Below are 18,377 nucleotides of genomic sequence, written 5' to 3' on the forward strand. Positions count from 1 at the left end.
TTAGCACATCCAAAAAATTAACGATTATTCTTTACCCTGAGTCAGTCTATATTTGAATTCCCCCCTAGCGTCTCAAAAAAATACCTCTCTATGGTTGGTTGGTTTGAATCAGAACCCAAAGTCTACACAATAGTTTGGCTGTTATGTCTGTCAGTCTGTTTTATTTTATTCCAGTTTCTCGCTCTGCCGTGCCTTCCTTTTTTCAATGCCATCCCCACAGCTTCTATTGAAATAATCTTGCCCTTTTTTTTCTTCTGGAGAAGTACACGATTCATGCTGGGGGACGGGCAGAAGGCCAGTAACCAAAGGGGTGCCCTCCACCCACTCCCAAACTGACCTCTCCCCCGGCCAGTGGAGAAGCAGCGGAAAATGACCATGCGCATATCCAGCCCCTCTTGGACCCAGATCTTGCTCATGATGCGAATCATCTGCAGGGTTAGCATGTCCTGGCGAAGGTCGTCCCCGCACTGGAGGAAGAAAATGACCAGAGCTCATCTCCACTGCCTCCCCCCGCTCCCAGACCCCCCAAGAGAACCACATTGGCCCAAACAGTGACAGGGGACCGTCCAGTTTTCCCACCTCCCGTCTCACCTCACACCAGCTCAACCGACCAGAGATGGGTCAGTAATCGCATTTGCCCACGTGATGTTTCGGCCCTTTCTTCAATCCCACATCCCCACCTGAATTCAAATTCCTGATCATCAAGCCTTTTTTATTTTTTATTTTTTTTTTTTTTTAAATTTTTTTTTTCAACGTTTTTTATTTATTTTTGGGACAGAGAGAGACAGAGCATGAACGGGGGAGGGGCAGAGAGAGAGGGAGACACAGAATCGGAAACAGGCTCCAGGCTCCGAGCCATCAGCCCAGAGCCTGACGCGGGGCTCGAACTCACAGACCGCGAGATCGTGACCTGGCCGAAGTCGGACGCTCAACCGACTGCGCCACCCAGGCGCCCCATCAAGCCTTTTTTAAATTGGAGCATTTATACCTTGGATGTGGAACTTACACACGGCCAATAAGTAAGTTACAAAGTCGCATACATGCATTTCACCTCCCCCTCTGGATTATCTGCTCTCCGACTATCATTTACTCCTCAGCTGTATGGATGCATCCGTCAGAAAGGACCTGAGGGTTCACCTAGTCCAACCTGCACCTGTTATCTTAATTTCCTTTTCAACCTTGCTGTGGTGCAGTGATTCAGCCTCTGCTTGAATGCCCTCGGGTACAAGCGGATCACCACTGCATCCATTCACTGTCGGGACAGCCCTGCCCCCTAGAAAGCTCTTCTTTTGGTACACGGAGCAGCCAGTTGCCTCATTCCACCTGCCAACATTCTGTTCCTAGCCCGCGGCGCCCATGCAGAATTAGTCTATTTCCTTTGTCACCTGATAGTCTTCCACATGTGGAAATGGTAGCACCGGGTAAGAGGATGAGAACTGCCCTGGGGCTCCTGACACCCTTCGACCCCCTTTCTCCCCTTCCCTCTACCACCTTCATCCCCCAGGCTTGAGAAGTGTCCTCACCTTGAAGATGACACGGATGTTCTCACCCAGGGGATCCACGTTTTGGAAGGAGAGCTTGAGGGGGACGGCGTTGGAGTTGAAGTAGGAACAGTCCTGCCATGGGAGAGAGTAGTGACGGTGGGGGGGGGTTCACAAAGGAAAATGGCGTCAGCATCGTGGGTCAAGCTGCTGCCGGTTGGCCTGCTCGTTGTTTGTGCCGGGTTTCTCGGGAGCCCGCACTCCTTCCTTCCACCCCCCGCCCCCACCGCCGCTGGGTCCACTGCCCTGCTTTGGTTAGTTACGGCCTCGGCCCTGACATCCACGCTCCCATCCCTTCGGCAGACAACCTACTAGTACGTGACTCCCATCTATACCTCAGTCTTACTCCTCTGTAAAATGGGGCTCACAACAGTACCAACTTCGTAAGGGGTGCAAGGGTAAAATGGGATAACCAGCGTAAAGCACTCAGAACAGCGTGGGCACAGGGCGGTACTCGGCAGTGACAGAGGACAGCTGCTGTCATTATCACCAGCCTGGACTCAAACGCAGCGTCATCAGCCCCCGACCCAATTCCTCCAGCCTGCGCGGCTGTCAGACAAAAGTCCGTACGTGCGAGGGCCGAGAAGTGGCCCCGATATGCCTTTCTTCCTCCTATCTGTCAATAACCAGGGTGGGAGGGCCTCGCCTCCACGAGCCCTCCCTGCTCCAAGAGCCCCAAACCCACCAGTCACTCACCCTGGGCACGATGCCCTTAACCAGCAGACTAGGGCTGAGTGGCAGGCGGCAGGAGCCGTTGAGGGCAAAGAACTGCCTCACCTCCTCCAGGCCCGTGCGGAGGATCCCCTGAGAGGGAGGGGGGAAAGAGTAGGGGTCAGAGGGGTGCCCGTAAGCTCCCCTAGGAACCAGGCGCCTCCCAGAGGTGGGCGCCGTATAGTGGTTGGTATGAAAACCGCCATCTGAGAAGTGCGGACACCCCCCAGGAGACCATGAAGAAGGAAAAGCACCCCAGCCTGGGGTGTCATGCCTGGGACAGCGCGTGGGCAGCAAGCCCAGACAGCTACAGAAGCGAGGCAGATGACACAACAGTGTGAGGCAGGCTACAATAACTGAGAGAGCAGGTGCATCTCAAGGGGGTGGTGCTGCTCAGGCTGTTGCCAAGAAAAGCCGGCAATCTGGACTTTAAATTCTCCCAATTTTTATTTTTATTTTTTTTTAAATGTTTATTTATTTTTGAGACAGAGACAGAGCATGAATGGGGGAGGAGCAGAGAGAGAGAGGGAGACACAGAATCCGAAGCAGGCTCCAGGCTCTGAGCTGTCAGCACAGAGCCCGACGCGGGGCTCGAACTCACGGACCATGAGATCGTGACCTGGGCCGAAGTCGGGCGCTTAACCGACTGAGCCACCAGGCGCCCCTAAATTCTCCCAATTTTTAAATGTTAGCATCCAAGAACACTGTTGGCCTAACACAGCCTGGTTGTACAAAAACAGATAAAGGTCCCTGCTCTGGGTAGCGGCAGCCCTGAGCTACGCCTCATAGCACAGTGAACAAAGTAGGACTAGATTTCAGCCCACACTTGCCCTCTCTGGCTGAGTGCTCTTGTGGAGTGAACAACTTACACAAATGTGCTTAGCCTTTAAGGCAAGCCATTAAATAAAAATGGAATACTTTGCAGGCCAAACAAAACACATCCATGGGCTGTATCCAGTTTGCAGACTGTCAATTTTGTGGCCTGTAGGTTAGAGGCAGAGGCACCTCCTTCCAGTCCCTAAATCATAGATGGTCAAGTACCATCCTGCTGGCCAGGATTTCTAAGGAGTTAATGACTAGTGACAAAAGCCGGGGACCAGAATGGGTAGAGGCAGCCCCACCCCACTCACCTGCCGTGCAGATGGGGCAGCCTCTCGGACCTGCTGGGCCAGCTTAGCCAGGGTGTTGACAAGCCAGCACTGGCGGTTAAATTCCTCTCTCAGCCCCTTGCCACAGCAGCACAACAAGGCTGCCAGCAGATATTGGTAGCGGATGCTGAATTGAGAGTCCTTGAGGCCATCCTTCAGCAACCTGCAAGGCAAAGGGAGTGGGGAGTCAGGACTGGGGATCAATGGTAAGGGTGTGTAACGGGGGGATGGGGTCAGATCCAGCTCCCTGGAAAACCCACCCCAAAGCTGGGAGGAAAATAGACTCTGCACGCATACAGAAGTGTTCATTAGCATCCCAGTCTGTGTCCACTTTGCCTTTATTAGAGCTCAAAGCCCACCGGCATTTCATTTCTCCTTTATATATATTTTCTAAATGTTTATTTATTTTTGAGAGAGAGAGAGAGAGTCGGGGAGGCAGATAGAGGGAGACAGAAGATCCGAAGCGGGCTTTGTGCTGACAGCAGAGAGCCCAATGCGGGGCTCGAACCCACGAACTGTGAGATCACGACCTTAGCTGAAGTTGGACACTTCACCGACTGAGCCACCCAGGCACCCCTCTCCTTTATATTTCTTTTTTTTTTTTTAATTTTTTTTGAAGTTTTTATTTATTTTTGAGAGACAGAGCGAAATCGGGGGAGGGGCAGAGATAGAGGGGGAGACACAGAATCTGAAACAGGCTCCAGGCTCTGAGCTGACAGCACAGAGCCCGATGCAGGGCTTGAACTCATGAACCGCGAGATCGTGACCTGAGCTGAAGTCAGACGCTTAACCAACTGAGCCACCCAGGCACCCCCTTTATATTTCTGCCATGTGTGGGTGGAAGGGAGGGCCAGGGATGATCCTCGCTGTGCCCTTGGGACTGAGACCCCCTTCCCCCCACCAAGGAAAAGGTGCTAGCCCGTGGCCACATAGTAAGTTAGCAACACACGGGGACCCAGACGGCTTAGCTCCCCGCCCTTGCACACCTAAGAGTAACATACTCCCGAGTTAAAGATGCAGGTCTTCCTCCCACCTCCACACACGGTCTTACCAGAAGAAGTAGTGGGTCACTCTCAAGTCCGAGACGGCTCGTTTCAGGAGGAATCGCACCAAGGGGCTGTCCAGGTAGCACTCATACTTCAGGGCCTGTGGAGGGGAATGGGAGTAGGACGATGTATTGACTGTCCTCAGTCTACACCTGCCACTCTCCTGGGGACCCTGGGTCCCACAAGGACAATGCAGACTGACTTGGGGCCCGGGGAGGGGATCATCAGAACTGGAGGGAAGGCCGGTCTGCCCACCTGCACGAGCTGCGGCAAGTAGTCGAGGAGTTCAGCATCCGACAGCGAGCCGATCCACTGGACGGCCATCCGACGCACCTCCTGGTCCGGGAAGCTACAAAACAGAGCCCAGCACTCTGACGACCCAGTCGCGGGTGCTGCGACACAGGAGTAAGCAAGCACCCTCACACCTGGGCTTCAGAGACACAGGTGGAGAGAAGGCAAGGCCTCTCGGAATCTGCAATCCTCAGCACCTTGTCTGGAGAGCAACCCTTGAGAATGGCCCTGTCTCCTGGTCAGAGCCGGCATGGGGCCGCTGGGGAAACAGGAGGGTGGCCACCATCATTCCTGGTAGGACTTAAAGAAAACCGGACAAGGTCTTCAACCCCATTCCTGAAGATCGTCTCCTTAACTCCCCCTGTGCCAGAAATTCCCATCATCAGAGAGCCCCTGTGTGGATTAAAGCATGATTGCGTCTTCTTGGTACCATCCTTTAATGCAAAACCAGCCAGGCGAAGAATGGAGAATCACAGAGTTTCATATAAGCCAGTACCCCCTTGGCAGAATTTAGTTTAGCAGAGATTAGCAAAAACGTTGCCTCAAAAAGTCCTGAAGGCAAGACACATGGATCGGGTACATTTTAATTACTAAGAGCAGCACGAAAGAAGTCAAGAATACTGGGGACCATCTGGAAAAGGCAGCCCAGGGGTCTGATACTGGGAGGCACATGTCCCCAGAGGACCCTTCGGAGGGAAAGAGGGAGAGAGGACTTTAAAGTTGAACTAGGTGGTAAGGTTTGGGTTACACAGGGGTGTGCGTGCGCCTATCAACAGCAAGTGTACAGGTTAAGGCTCAGGCATTTCCTTGTATGTAAATTTGGCCTCAAAAGAAAAAACAAATACTGAGTTCTAGTTAAATGATATAGATATGCTGGAGTATTTGGGAGGGAAGGAGGATGTCTGCAGCTTAGACTAAAATGTATTACAAAAGAAGATGGATTGATGGTTGGATACGCAATAAAACAAATATAGCAAAGAGTGAAAACGGTCAGAATCTAGGTGGCGGGTCCATGGATGTTCACTGCAAATTTTTCAGTTCTGTAGCATGCTTGAAAAATGTTCACAATAGAACGCTGCGGGGAAATGAGACAAAGAAAAAGCAGAAAAGGAGAAGTGAAAGAGCCCTGAATTTCCTAGCCCACTTTACCATTTTCCCCAGGGCTGGCTCAGGTTAGCAATGGGCAGGGCTAAGCCCCGGCTTCTGGAAGGACACATGGTCAGGAGAGGTGGGTGTTACAACTCACGTGGCATGCAGGAGCCCCAGGGCATCCTGGTGGTTCATGTGGGTCCACTGCTTCAGGAGAGCATAGATGTCGGGCAGGCAAGCCCACTCCCAGCTGGGGGCGCTGGCGAGCACCAGGGGGAGTGAGCTCACCTCTGAGTGGCAATAGTATCGCTTCTCCCACAGGCGCTTCTTGTCAGCATCAGTGAGCCTGCGGTGAGGGTGTTAGGGGAGGAGGTGAGAGAGAACACCTTCAGCCAGAGGGTAGGGTTACTTACTCTCCAAGAGAATGCTACACATTCTCCCATTCAGAGGTCCCCACACCTTGCTGCACATTACAACCACCTGGGGAATTTTGTGAAGTCCCCACGCCTGGGCCACAGGGAACACCAGCTGAGTCAGAACGCCTGGGGAAACCAGGCATCTGGGGAAACCAGGCGTCGGTATTTTCAAAAGATCCCTAGGGGTGCCTGGGTGGCTCAGTCGGTTAAGCGTCCAACTCTTGGTTTCGGCTCAGGTCATGATCTCATGGTTTCGGGAGTTCGAGCCCCGCATTGGGCTCTGTGCTGACAGCATGGAGCCTGCTTGGGATTCTCGCTCTCCCTCTCTCTCTACCCCTGCCCCGCTCACGTTCTGTCTGTCTCTCTCGAAAATAAATAAATAAATAAATAACATTTCAAGAGATCCCTAGGGTGATTGCAATGCGTGAAGCAAAGATTGGGAACTGGGGCCAGGATCTTTGATCCTGACATTTCGGGACGTCTCTCAGTCAGACAGACAAAAAGGCCAAGGGCACCAAATTTGCTACCCCTCCTGTGGATGCCCTTAGAACATCACTCCCAAGTTGAGCCACCAGAGGGCAGTGGTCCCCACACGTCAGGGTCTGGATGGCTGTGAAGCCTCTGGGGCTTTCCTGGGGCCAGCTGGAGGTTTGATAGAACCCACAGCTAATTAAGCCTTGCCTGAGATCAGGTGTCTAATGGGAGAAAGGAGCAGAGGGGCTAATGAAGCAAGGGGTCAGCAGAGGAGTGGGGGTGGGGAGGGTCCCTAGTCACTCAGCTACTCTGGCTCCCTGGGTGGGACATGAGATGAGCCCTGTCTCCTTGTCCCCCGACCCTCCCCCTACAGACATGCCTTAGGGCCATGCAGGAGCCAGAGAGGTACACGGGGAGAGCAGGCAGGGCGGGAGCCCCATCCTACCAGCAAATCCAGCTCTGGGTTCCTCACCCGACCCCCTCCAATCCTAGTGAGAAAAGCAGCCCCAGGGATGACATCAGCTTGGACTCACTCACCCCTGAGAGCTGCCAGCTTGCCCTGACACCCGATCCTTTTTGGAAAGTGGCAGGGCCAGAGAAATGCAAAGGCTGTGGGTGTGGAAGGGGCAGGAGGAGGCAGGGTGGTGAGGGCGGGAGCCAGCTGCCCCCATGGATACAACAGGTAGTAGACAGCATATCTGGGGCGTGGGGAAAGCTCTGGTCCTCTGGGCCAGAGGACTGAGTCTGAGCCAGGCCCCCACGGTGGGGATGGGCATTCCTAGATCTAATTTCCTGACCCTGGCCTCTCCATTCTGCCTAGTGTCAGCTCATGAAAAAAAGCCTGGAGATTGCCCTCAGCAGAGCCCTCCCCCTCCTGCTTCCTGCCCAGGGGCAACGCCCACTCCATTCCACCTCCGCTCCCAAGGCAGGAACCTGAGCTGGCAGGTGAGAGGTCGGATAGAACAGAGCCTGAGCCACACATGGGGAAGACCCCAGGACCCACCAGTACAAGGACTCCTTCTGCATGATGTTCTTAAGCACACGCTGGTCTTCCTCCCGGAGGCTGCCAAACTCATAGCGGGGGCTGAACTTGTCTCCAGGGGGGCTGGTGAACTTGATGTCGAAGGCTGAGGTGGGGAAGTCAATCTGGAAGATGGCAACAGAGAAGCGAGGAGAGAGGACAGGCAGGTGAGTGAGGAATGCCACCTCCCGGGTCTCCAGCTTCTCTGTTGCACACGGGGGGTCCTGCCCTTCTCCCCCACCTCCCCTTCCCTGCAGGTTCTTTGTCTATAAAATAATGCTGATGGACTTGGCGGTCCTTAAAGTCCCTTCCGGCAAAACAGTGAGAAAACAGAGAGAGGGAGAAAAATGGGAAACTGAGAAAGAGGGTGGGCTGAGATGTATCCGTGGGGGGGGGGGGGTGGACCGGCCCCAGACCAGAACTTTGAACAGAACTGTCACCAGGTTGAGCCAGCGGGAGCCTCCAAGCCAACGCTAGGGAGCCTTCAGGAGCCCTGGAACCACACTGCTGCCTGATGGGAGGTGGGACCACACGCCCGGTGAGGACCCTACCAACTCTAAACCCTGTGATCCTGAGTCCCCTTGCTCTATGCTACCCGGTGTCCATCCTCCGAAACTGGGTATCAGAGCTGAGTGAGCCGGTTCTCAAAAAGAGTTCTACGTTCCCTCCTTCGACAGATGTTTATTGACCCCTGATATGTGCCAAGCACTGTTCTAGGTCCTGGGCATTGAGTACAGAGTACAGTTAGTTAAGATAGACAAAGATGCCTGTCTCTGGAGCTTCCACTCTCTATCATTCTATTTCATTCTATATCCACTTTGATGTTCCATATTCCATACCAAACAAAGCATCTCGTGATCATAAAAGGGAGCCAGAAGCCGGTAAATAGGCTTTGGGCTTAACCACCCCCTCCTCCTCTCCACAGAGAATGGGTCTATCCCGTAGAGCACTGAGGGACTCCCGGAGGGCTTCCCCTCAGGCTCCAAGGGGGAACAGCTCAGATTTAACAGACTCAGCAACATGAGGGTTCAACACTGAGCTCTGGCTGGGGGTGGGTGCTCAGGCCCCTGCCTTCAGGCTCCTTGAAGTCCAAGTTGACCTTCAGGAGACGGCACACAGATTCCACAGAACTCTCCCACTCCGGGACTGCCGGTCCAACCACATTCACCCAGCTGCTTTGATCGTATCGCCATCCTGTGCCCAATGGCCCAGTTCTTTCTCTTACCGTTCTAGCCCAAACCTGAAGGTAGAAAATATGCAGCTGACTCTTGAGCAGTCCTGAGCAGTGGGTAGGACGGAGGGCCCCGGGGCTGGAGTCTCACCTGCAGGATGACGCTATCTGGCTGGTGGAAATTAGGCGCGCTCCAACGGGCACTGGGGTTTTCCTGTGTTGCTGGCCATAAGCCCAGAAGCTTCCGACCACAGGTCAGGACTCTAGGGAGGATGGAGGGGGGGATAAGCCAACAAATGCAATGGCAAAGGAGGTGGTTTTCCTCCTGCTCCCCCATCCAAAAATCTGCCTTTGAAGCTATCACCCAACTCCTTTCTGTCGTCCTCCCCTTAAGACCATAGGCTTTTCCTTCTTCTAGGTCCTAAAAAAGCACACCCCTTCCAGGAAGTCTCTGGATGACCTGGTAGTTGGGATGCCCCATGAAGCAGAGAGCTCGACTAGATGACCTCTAAGGCCCCTCCAATGACAGAGCCGGATAACACATTACTGGAGCACTACATTTCCATGCCACCTCCTGTGCCACCAAGTCCTGCCCAGAAAGCTCTTGGTTACATGAACTGTCCTGGTCTCTAGTCCCGTGCCTTGGTCCCCTCCACCAGGGCCACGGCCCTTTGGGCTCTGTTGGTGAGCCCCAAGTGGCCAACCCTCCCAAGGGGCATTGGTCAGTGCGGCCCCTCTCTCTATCCCCCTCCTTCCTTTCCAAGGCCAAAAACGCCGCTGCCCTGAAAACCACGTACTGCCTGAAATTGAAGAGTGGGGTAGTGACCCAGCCCAGGGCTTCGGGCACACGCCGCTGCTTATTGGCCTCAGAGGAGCTCCCAGGCAGGGGGATGGGCAGAGCATAGAGCGTGGCACACAGCAGGGTCTCCCGAGGCAGCCGGTTCACCTGCACAGGGAAGCAGATCCTAGGGAGAACAGGAAACCAAATCAGGAGGTGCCATCCTGGGGCTTCAAAGGACAGGTGGCCCAGGAAGTCAAGTGGAGGCCGAGAACTTGACCTGTCTCTTGGGATATCAGACGTGCTCCCTGGGGAAGCCTTGCGGAACCAGGACGGGTCCTGAACCAGAGGCAAAACCCCTACGGGGTGCTCCCAGAAGCACAGTATGCTGCTTTTTGCAGCCTCTCAGTACAGTGACGCTGACATCCTGATTCTGAGGCTCCCCATGGTGACCAGACAGAACTTGGGTAGCCAGAGCCACCTCAGAGTACAGGTGATTGCAGGTTCCATACTATGAGCCATACTCCTTCCTTTGTTTTAGAATTGCTGCAGAGGGTCACCAAGAAGCTGCTCCTTTTGAGAATCCTTCTGCACTGAACAATCCTCATCCCTCCCCCACTCCCCAGGCTGAAAGCAACCAGGAAGAAGCAGCCGTGTGTTCTTTGCCCTCAGGTCACCCTCCTCCAGACAGTCGTCCCACATGTCTGTCCTCTCCTGTCCCCTCTTCTCCCAACCCCCAGGGCACCAGATGGTTTGTTCTCACCCCAAAACATTTTCAAAGCCAAAGGGATAAAGAGAAGAGGCTTCCCAAAGTCCCTGGGGCAGAGGAAGCAAAGTGGCCAGAGATAAGAACTAAGCCACATAAGCCTTGCCACTACCCAAGTCCAGAAGTGCTCTCCGGGGGTGGCCCCGGTCCCGGAATCATGCCCAGCCACTCCCTCCAACTTCAGGATAAGGAGCCAGGGTGGAGTGAGATAGAGAGAGGAGGGAAGCTGTAGAAAGCGAGGGAGGACCCACGTTACCTTTTGGGGAAGCTGTCCCTGGGCCAAAGTCCATACTGTCACGCCCTCCCCACCAGCCAGAGGGCACAGAGGCAGGGCAGCCAACCCAGGGTCGCAGTTTCCTGATCAAGCAGCCTCCCTCCACTGCTACCCCTCACTCCTGCAGGAAAATCTCCACCTAAGTGAGGCACTCCCTCCCACCCACCAAAGACTGGCAGAGCCCTGCTCTGCCCCAGCTGCCTGTACTCGGGGGCCCGCAGCTATAATTAGGGCCCCATCAGCAGCCACGCCAGGCCGGGCTTGGGGAGGGGGGGGGGAGGCCAGGCAGAGTGCGACTGCTGGGCCTATTTTGAGAGTTAGCTGATCCCTGTGCTGCTGCTACAGGAGTCAGCTGATCCCACAGCAAAGTGGAGAGGGGGCTGGCCCCGACCCCTCTCTCGTCAGCCCGAGAAGAGGCTTCCAGCTTTGCCTCTGGAGGCAAAGGGGAGTGAAGACACCAAAGCCCCGAGCCCTAGAACCAGCCAGAGTCCCCTTCTCCTCAGTGCTGGAGTCTGCCTGGCATTCCCAGACCTCTCCCACGACTGTCATCTGGGGCGGGTCAGGATAACCAGTACAGACTGCAGCCTGCACCTCCTCCCTGCCGGAGAAAGCCCTCTCCCTCCCTCTGCAGCCCTTCCTCAACATCACATCACAAGGGCTGCCTCCTCCAGGAAGGGCTCCTGGGATGTGCCGGTTCCAGTCCTGGTTTTGCCACTTGCAACCTTGGAACGCCTCACATCTCTGCACCTGTTTCCTCATCAGTGGAGAGGAGAACACAGTTTCCCTTGTGTGATGGCTGTCTACGTTGTGTGCTTTTTGCTATGTGACCTGAGGCTTCTGCCCTGGAACTGGGCCATGCAGACAGGATTTGCATGCACAGATACCTCTGTTTATCAGTCACTGTGTAAGTCACTTGCAACAGGGAAACCAGAACGGAGAAGGTTTCCTCAGCTACAAAGATGACAACAGAGAAGAAGAAAGCTTTTATCACGTGCTAGGTATGGTGCCACACGCTTGCAATGTCCCAAAGGGTCTCAAACAGCCCTGTAAGGTAAGCTCTATTATGCCCAAGTTTCCACCTACAGTAAGAAAGGGTGAGTGCGCCCACGCCTGTGCTTTGAACCCTACACTGTAGCGTCTTCTCCCAAATGCCTTGATCTTGACCAGGAAAGTGCGAAGAGTCTCCATGGGGCACGTGGGTGAGGAGTGCTGAGAGGAAAAGGCTATAGGCAGCAACCAGCCCTTTGGGATTCGAGGCTGAATCCAAGACAGGGAGCGAAAGGAGGCCCACCGAGTAGGCAGGCTGAGGTCGGAGAGGCCAAGATGCCTCCACTCCTGGGTCTAACGGCAATTTTGTGGGGTCTGCCCAGACTGGAGCACCGTATAGCATAACTCTCTGGGCAGCGGTAGTAACTGAGGCCAGAGGGAGGGAAGCGGAAAAGTCCAAAGCCTTTTAAGGCAGCCATCCCCTGCCTCCAAGGAGTCTCTCCTGCCCTGGCAGGTGTTTGATTAAAGCTTTATTTATACTTTTTTTGCTCTCTAAATTCCACATGTGTGAAGACAGAAGAAGGGGTCTGCCCCCCCAAGCTGTTCACCTGTACAATAACCTTCCTCTCCCGGGGTTTGCACAGGCTCTCCATCGACCTATTTTGGCAACCTTGGCCTCCCCAAGGACCCCATTCAGTCTTTGATCTGCACTCCAAATACTGAAGTTCCAGTTCTGCTCTGCAAATAAGGACTGACACACAGTCAGTCTGGGGAAGTGACGCTGACGGGGGGGGGGGGGGGCAGCAAACAAGGGGCTTTCTGACAGCGGTTGGGGGGGGGTGCGCAGCACAGAAAAGGCAGGGGGCAGCCAGACACCTGCAGAGTACCATTCAAGGCCGCTCATCTCCATTTCCTTCTTGCTTTGCTTGGCTGACGCCTGACATCCCAATAGCAAATTACTGTTAATAAATGCTGATTAATACTATTTTGTGCTTGTGGTTTCATAGTTATATATATAACCTATCTCATTTCAATGCCACAACTGCCTCTGAATTAGACACATGTCCCCACTTTACAGTTTGAGGCACAGAGAGGCAAAAGGGAACATAGGTCTAGAGACAGATCTAGAAATAGAGCTTTATTCCTGTGGCTCCCAGGCCATTATTCTTTCTTCTGGACGACCTTTCCTTTCCTATCTCGGAGGAAGAAAGCACAGGCCCCGCTCCGCATTCTATGAAAACTTTGGGAAGAAGGAAGAGGATGAGAATCCCTCAGACTAGTTAAACCTTTTAAGGGAGACAAGGTCAAGACAACCAATTATTATTAAAGCTACTAAACTTGTATATGATCCTTTATGGTGTACAGAGAGAGTCCTTGTGGATATTTCTCATTGGAGTCTCATAACAACTTGAGAGGTAGAAATGATAGGTGTCCCCACTTAAAGGTTAAGGAAGTAAGGGCGCCCCAGGTGGCTCAGTCGGTTAAGTGTGGGACTTCACTCGTCCGCTCAGGTCATGATCCCAGTTGGTGAGTTCGAGCCCCACACGTGGGCTTGCTTGGGATCCTGTCCCTCTCTCTCTCTGCCCCTCTCCCGCTCGTGCTCTCCCTTTCTCAAAAATAAACATTAAAAAATAATAAAGGTTTGGGGAGTGGAGAGGCTGCCGGACTTGTTTGGGTAGGGTTAGTGATGGAGCCTGGTCTAATGCAGGGGGTAGGGGCGGGGCGAGGTGGGGACATGCAGGAGGCTGTGTGGGTCTGCAGGGGCCCCGGCCCTGGGGTCTGGGGGGTGGGGGGTGGGCTTACTGCTGGTCCCAGATGATGAGGTGGAAGAGGTACTTGGAGAAGTGAGCCCTTCGCGTGTGCAGGGGGCTGCACAGTTCCCTCCCGCCATGGCTGAGGGAGCAGGAGAGGTAGAAATCTTCATAGCTGCAACAGAAAGAGAGCAAGGACACTCAGCTCCCAAACCCCATCTAAGTCACCCGACCTCTGCCAAGCTCCATTTCTCCTGCTAAAACTCCTCCCTGGCCCCTGGGGTCACGGGACAGGACAGCCAAATTGGATTTGCGAAAGCGTGCTCCAGGAGAAGCAACTCGATCTGGGTCCCTCCGCCCAGCTTCAGGCTCCACGCTGGGCCCTCGGTTTTCCTCCCTTCTTTATGGGGACTAGCCGTGCAGCCTCCTCCTTACAGTCGGATGCAGCCCATGGGGTGTCTGCGCACAGAGGCGCATGCGCAGGTGACCAGGGTGGGGGATGAAATCGACATATGCCGAAGTGAATGCCAACACATGGGGGTCCCTGTGGCTCGTGACAGGTGCCTGACAGAAGAGGTCAGAGAAGGCCCTGGTTTCCCAGGCTGCCTCCTTTGTTCTTCGCCAATCGCCCAGAGGAATACATTAAGTGAGGAACAAAGAGAGAGGGGGAAGGGAGAGGGAGGGGGGTCCGGAAAGGGTGGGGGTGGAGCCAAATGCCTTTTCCCCTAGGCCCTGGATGCAGGGGACCAGGCAGAGGAGCTGAGGATTACCACAAGAACGTCCCCCTCCACCCACCCCTGCAGGCCTAGGGAACTCCCCACAAAGGGTCATCTCCCACCTCCCCACCCCCTCCCATTGTGCATCTGCAAGGGAGTGCAGTCATTGGCCTTGGGGCATGCACTCTATCTGGGAAGCGGCCATCTGTCGCAGTGTCTCCATCAGCTGGCCTTGGATAAATGGGGGGCAGGGATGCCGATGCAACCAGCACCAACCAGCAAGGAGCGGGCACAGCAGGATCGGGTCCATCTCAATCCATCTTGCTGCAGCCTCTTCTCCACACCCCCACTGGGGGACCTCTGTCTCTCCTGGGGATGTCCCAACCCACACCCCGCTCAGCCGAGGTGCACCACATGCCTCAGACCATAAACTCAGGATGCGAGCAGACGGGAGAAGCCACCTGCAAGTCAAACTCAGCCCGCTGGGCTCACCTGGTGGCCCAGGTGATGGGGATGCGGTGGGTGGCATAGACGGTGAAGGCCAGGGGCCCGGTGAAGTGGCAGGCCTCCTGGACCAGATCGTGCTTGCGGCTCCCGGGCACGGCTGTCTGGAAGTCGGCATTGAAAGTGCTGCAGTAGAGCTCCACCAGATCCAAGATGGCAGCTGTTAGAGCTTCCACGACCTTCTCTGTGAAAGGAAGGGGTCAGAAGGAAAGGTCACGAGGCCTCAACAAGCCCCATCTTGTTGCCATGGCACTGGCTAGGTAGCCCCCAAATGCCAGTCGGTTTCTAACAGCCCTGACAAGGTTCACCCATCCGTGGTGAAATGAGAGGAAAAAAGCAGGAGCTTCTCATAAAATGATGCTCAATGTCAAACCTTCTCCTTATTTTTACGTATTGCTACTTATTTTGTGTTAAATGTCCTTTCTTCTGGGAAATAGCAGGAATGATTATCGCCAACAACTTTAAAAGTCGTTGCCTGGCAAAATAAAAGCTGACAGCTTCTACGTTGGTCCCCAAAACAGTGCTTTGTGGGACACGTTATTAGTTCATGAAATCCAAAAGACTGGGAATCATTGACCAAGAATCCCGGAGATACGGACTTGAAAGACTCCAGGTAAAAAATTCCTTATTACCCCCCTCCCCCCCGCGCCCCTCCATTCTGAGTTCCAAAGGCAAGAGTTATGGAGAATAATGGCAACCAACCCAAGTGAGAGTTCTCTCATCGGGAGCCCAGGGCTAACTTTGCCTCATCCTATCCTCACCACCATCTCCCAGGGACACCACAGGAATAACTAGTAAAAATAACGAGGAAACATCTTGTGGAAAGAAATGTGCTCTCCAGCTGGAACACACACACACACACACACACACACACACGCACGCACACACACACAGAGGCAGATCTGGACTCATAAATCAAGGGGACCAAGGGAGAAAAAGGAATCTGGGCAGCGCCTTGTTTTCAGCCACCCCTACTGAATGCAGACAGAGAACAGTTCCCTTACCTCGGTTTTCCCTCACAGCCAAGACACTGGGATCCTATTGGGGAAAAGGAGAGGGAGGGGAGCTTCAGGGCTGTGGCCTTTTCCGGCACAGCTGGAAGAAGGGCTTTTCAACAGCTGTGCTCATCTGGACGGGACTGGACTGTAATTGGAGGAGCAGAGACTCCCCGGGGGAGACAGCGTCATGGTTTGTACCAGAGCCATGCGACGGACAGAGTGAGCCGGGCCGAGGATAAAATCCACCCAAACGAGACACTCCAACCCTCAGGCTGCTCCACTCCAGTTCACAGTGCCTGTCTGCGAGGCACAGGGCCCCCAGTGGGGAGTCGTGGAGCCAGGAAGAAGCCAGAAAGAAGAAAGCCAGGAAGAAGCCAGGGGAAGGTTTGGGTTTTGCACCCTGGCGGGTATGCAAAGTGCCAGGCGACGCCTGGGTGATTATGAATAAAGCCTTTGGGCTGAGCTCCTGGCAGTTAATCCGGGGGGCAGACCCTAGCCCACCCTCACCTTCGGGAAGAAGGGATACAAGAACTCATGTGGCTCAACTACAAACATGAAAGATGGAGGTGGAGAGAAGACCTTTTTAGTAAGTGGGCACCTAATCACCTCGTTACTTGTGAATACTGCTCTCCTCGTTCCCCACACTCTGGGTCCCCGTTACCTTCTGAATTTTAGGCTGCATGCGGGAGGGGCAGGGGGGCAGCTGGTTGAGGGCGTTGGTGATCTCAGGGGTCTCTACGGCGGCTAGGGCGTTGCAGATGGCCTTGACGGACTGGACCACCCTGTCGGCCTTCAGTGGGAAGTCCCCCTGTGGGAGGCGGCCCAGTGAGGCTGGCAGGCAAGCACCCCAGCACCCACCCTGTTGAGGGGAATGGGTTGGGAGGAGTGGGGGTTCACGACCCTCAGGAGTAACTAGTGGACTCCCATGCTTTATTTTCAAACATCCGGAGTTAGCGAACTGTCAATCCTGTTGAATTAAGTGAGCCACGCCCACACTCCCGGCTTCTTCCAGCCACCCTCCCTGAACGGCCTCTTATTCCCAGATCCCCTCTGGCAGCTACTATATAAACACGTAACACAAACACATCCCCCAGAGACATGCAGTTTTAATAAAACCAATCCATAGGAAACAGCAAGGAAGCCAGGGACCATATTCAGGCCCCTTTGCCTATGCAGCCTATGTCTCACGCTGTCCCCTAGAGCTTCCGGGGGATCTCATCTCAGCGCCACAGACAGGCCATGCCCCTGTGCTCCTCTCTGCACCTGGGCTCCCGCAGTCTCCTCACTGGGAATCCCCTCACTTATCCTGCCCTGATTACCTGCATAAGTTCAAGTCAAGGACCAGCGAAAATCAGCCTCCTTCCCAGAGTCCTCCTTGGTCGGTCCTCCTATCACTCTCCAAGAGCCCTTGACGAATTCATTACCATCCTGTTTTGTCTACCAATAGCTTTACAGTTTTTTAACAGGCTTATTTATTTTTGAGAGAGAGAGAGAGAGAGAGAGAGAGCACGCGCGCGCCCGAGTGTGCAAGCAGGGGGGCGCAGAGAGAGGTGGAGACAGAGGATCCAAGCAGGCTCTGAGCTAATAGCAGCGAGCCCGACTTGGAGCTTGAACTCATGAACCGTGAGATTATGACCTGAGCCGAAGTCGGACACTCAACTAAGTGAGCCACCCAGGTGCCCCAACAAATAGTTTTATATTACTATTTCCTTTTTTTTAAATTTTTTTAAACGGTTATTTATTTTTGAGAGAGAGGGAGAGAGAGAGAGACAGCGAGTGAGTGGGGAGGGGCAGAGAGAGAGAGACACACACACAGAACCCGCAGCTCAGAGGACAGGACTCCAACTCACGCACCGCGAGATCGTGACCTGAGCTGAAGTCGGACACTTAACCCACTGAGCCACCCAGGCGCCCCACTATTCCATTTTTCTAGCAGGAACACAAACTCCCCGAAGGCTAAGATGATCCTTAGGCTTCTCTACCCATAGGGGCCACTAAGGTAGGACCAGACTGGTACACAAGAGGTGTTCAGAGACCTTTGCCCTCATCACAGTAAATGTTCGAGCAGAGGTTGATAGAGAAGGGATCCTGGTGGTGGGTAGAGGACGGAGCTAGATGGAATGCTCAACTCCCCCAAAACGAAGAGTCCGAGGTCCACTATTAACTGGATCAATGAAACAGGGATTGGTTGTGAAGATCGTTGTCTGTTTTTTGTCTTGTTTTTTAATTTTTTTAACATTTATTTATTACTGAGAGACAGAGCGACACAGAGCGTGAGCAGGGGAGGGGTAGAGAGAGGGGGAGACGTAGAATCTGAAGCGGGCTCCAGGCTCTGAGCTGTCAGCCCAGAGCCCGACGCGGGGCTCGAACTCACGAGCTGCGAGATCGTGACCTGAGCCGAAGCCGGTTGCTCAACCGACTGAGCCAGCCAGGCACCCCTGTTTTGTTTTGTTTTTAAGCTCCATGACATTTGGGGCAGATGTTTGTTCTCACGATTTTAAGGGTTAAAACTCCATGAGAATCCAAGCCCTACCCTACCTTTGAGACCCTTCACCTCCTGATAGTTTTCTACCTGCGACACCAGCACATCAGACTGTCTCAAATCTGAGGTTCCTGAGCGTTGCTCACAGGAAGTACACTCCGGTGCACATTCAAGTACAGCAGCTGACAACTCTATGCCCCTTAGCCCTGGAGA

The 18,377-nt window shown here is 54.0% G+C and overlaps 1 protein-coding gene across 1 annotated transcript in view; it reads right to left on the reverse strand.

The window, feature by feature from the left end:
* PIK3C2B (phosphatidylinositol-4-phosphate 3-kinase catalytic subunit type 2 beta) overlaps positions 1–18,377 on the reverse strand; it is a 66,071-nt gene that overhangs the window by 15,208 nt on the left and 32,486 nt on the right. Inside the window, 14 exon segments of the mRNA XM_042924759.1 lie at positions 338–467; positions 1,524–1,616; positions 2,238–2,345; positions 3,383–3,563; positions 4,452–4,546; positions 4,702–4,795; positions 5,984–6,172; positions 7,720–7,862; positions 9,060–9,171; positions 9,706–9,873; positions 13,517–13,639; positions 14,673–14,868; positions 15,689–15,722; positions 16,344–16,490. Coding sequence (XP_042780693.1) covers positions 338–467; positions 1,524–1,616; positions 2,238–2,345; positions 3,383–3,563; positions 4,452–4,546; positions 4,702–4,795; positions 5,984–6,172; positions 7,720–7,862; positions 9,060–9,171; positions 9,706–9,873; positions 13,517–13,639; positions 14,673–14,868; positions 15,689–15,722; positions 16,344–16,490 — 1,813 coding nt within the window.

The sequence above is a fragment of the Panthera leo genome, chromosome F3 (genome assembly GCF_018350215.1).
Source record: "Panthera leo isolate Ple1 chromosome F3, P.leo_Ple1_pat1.1, whole genome shotgun sequence".
NCBI classification, from domain to species: domain Eukaryota; kingdom Metazoa; phylum Chordata; class Mammalia; order Carnivora; family Felidae; genus Panthera; species Panthera leo.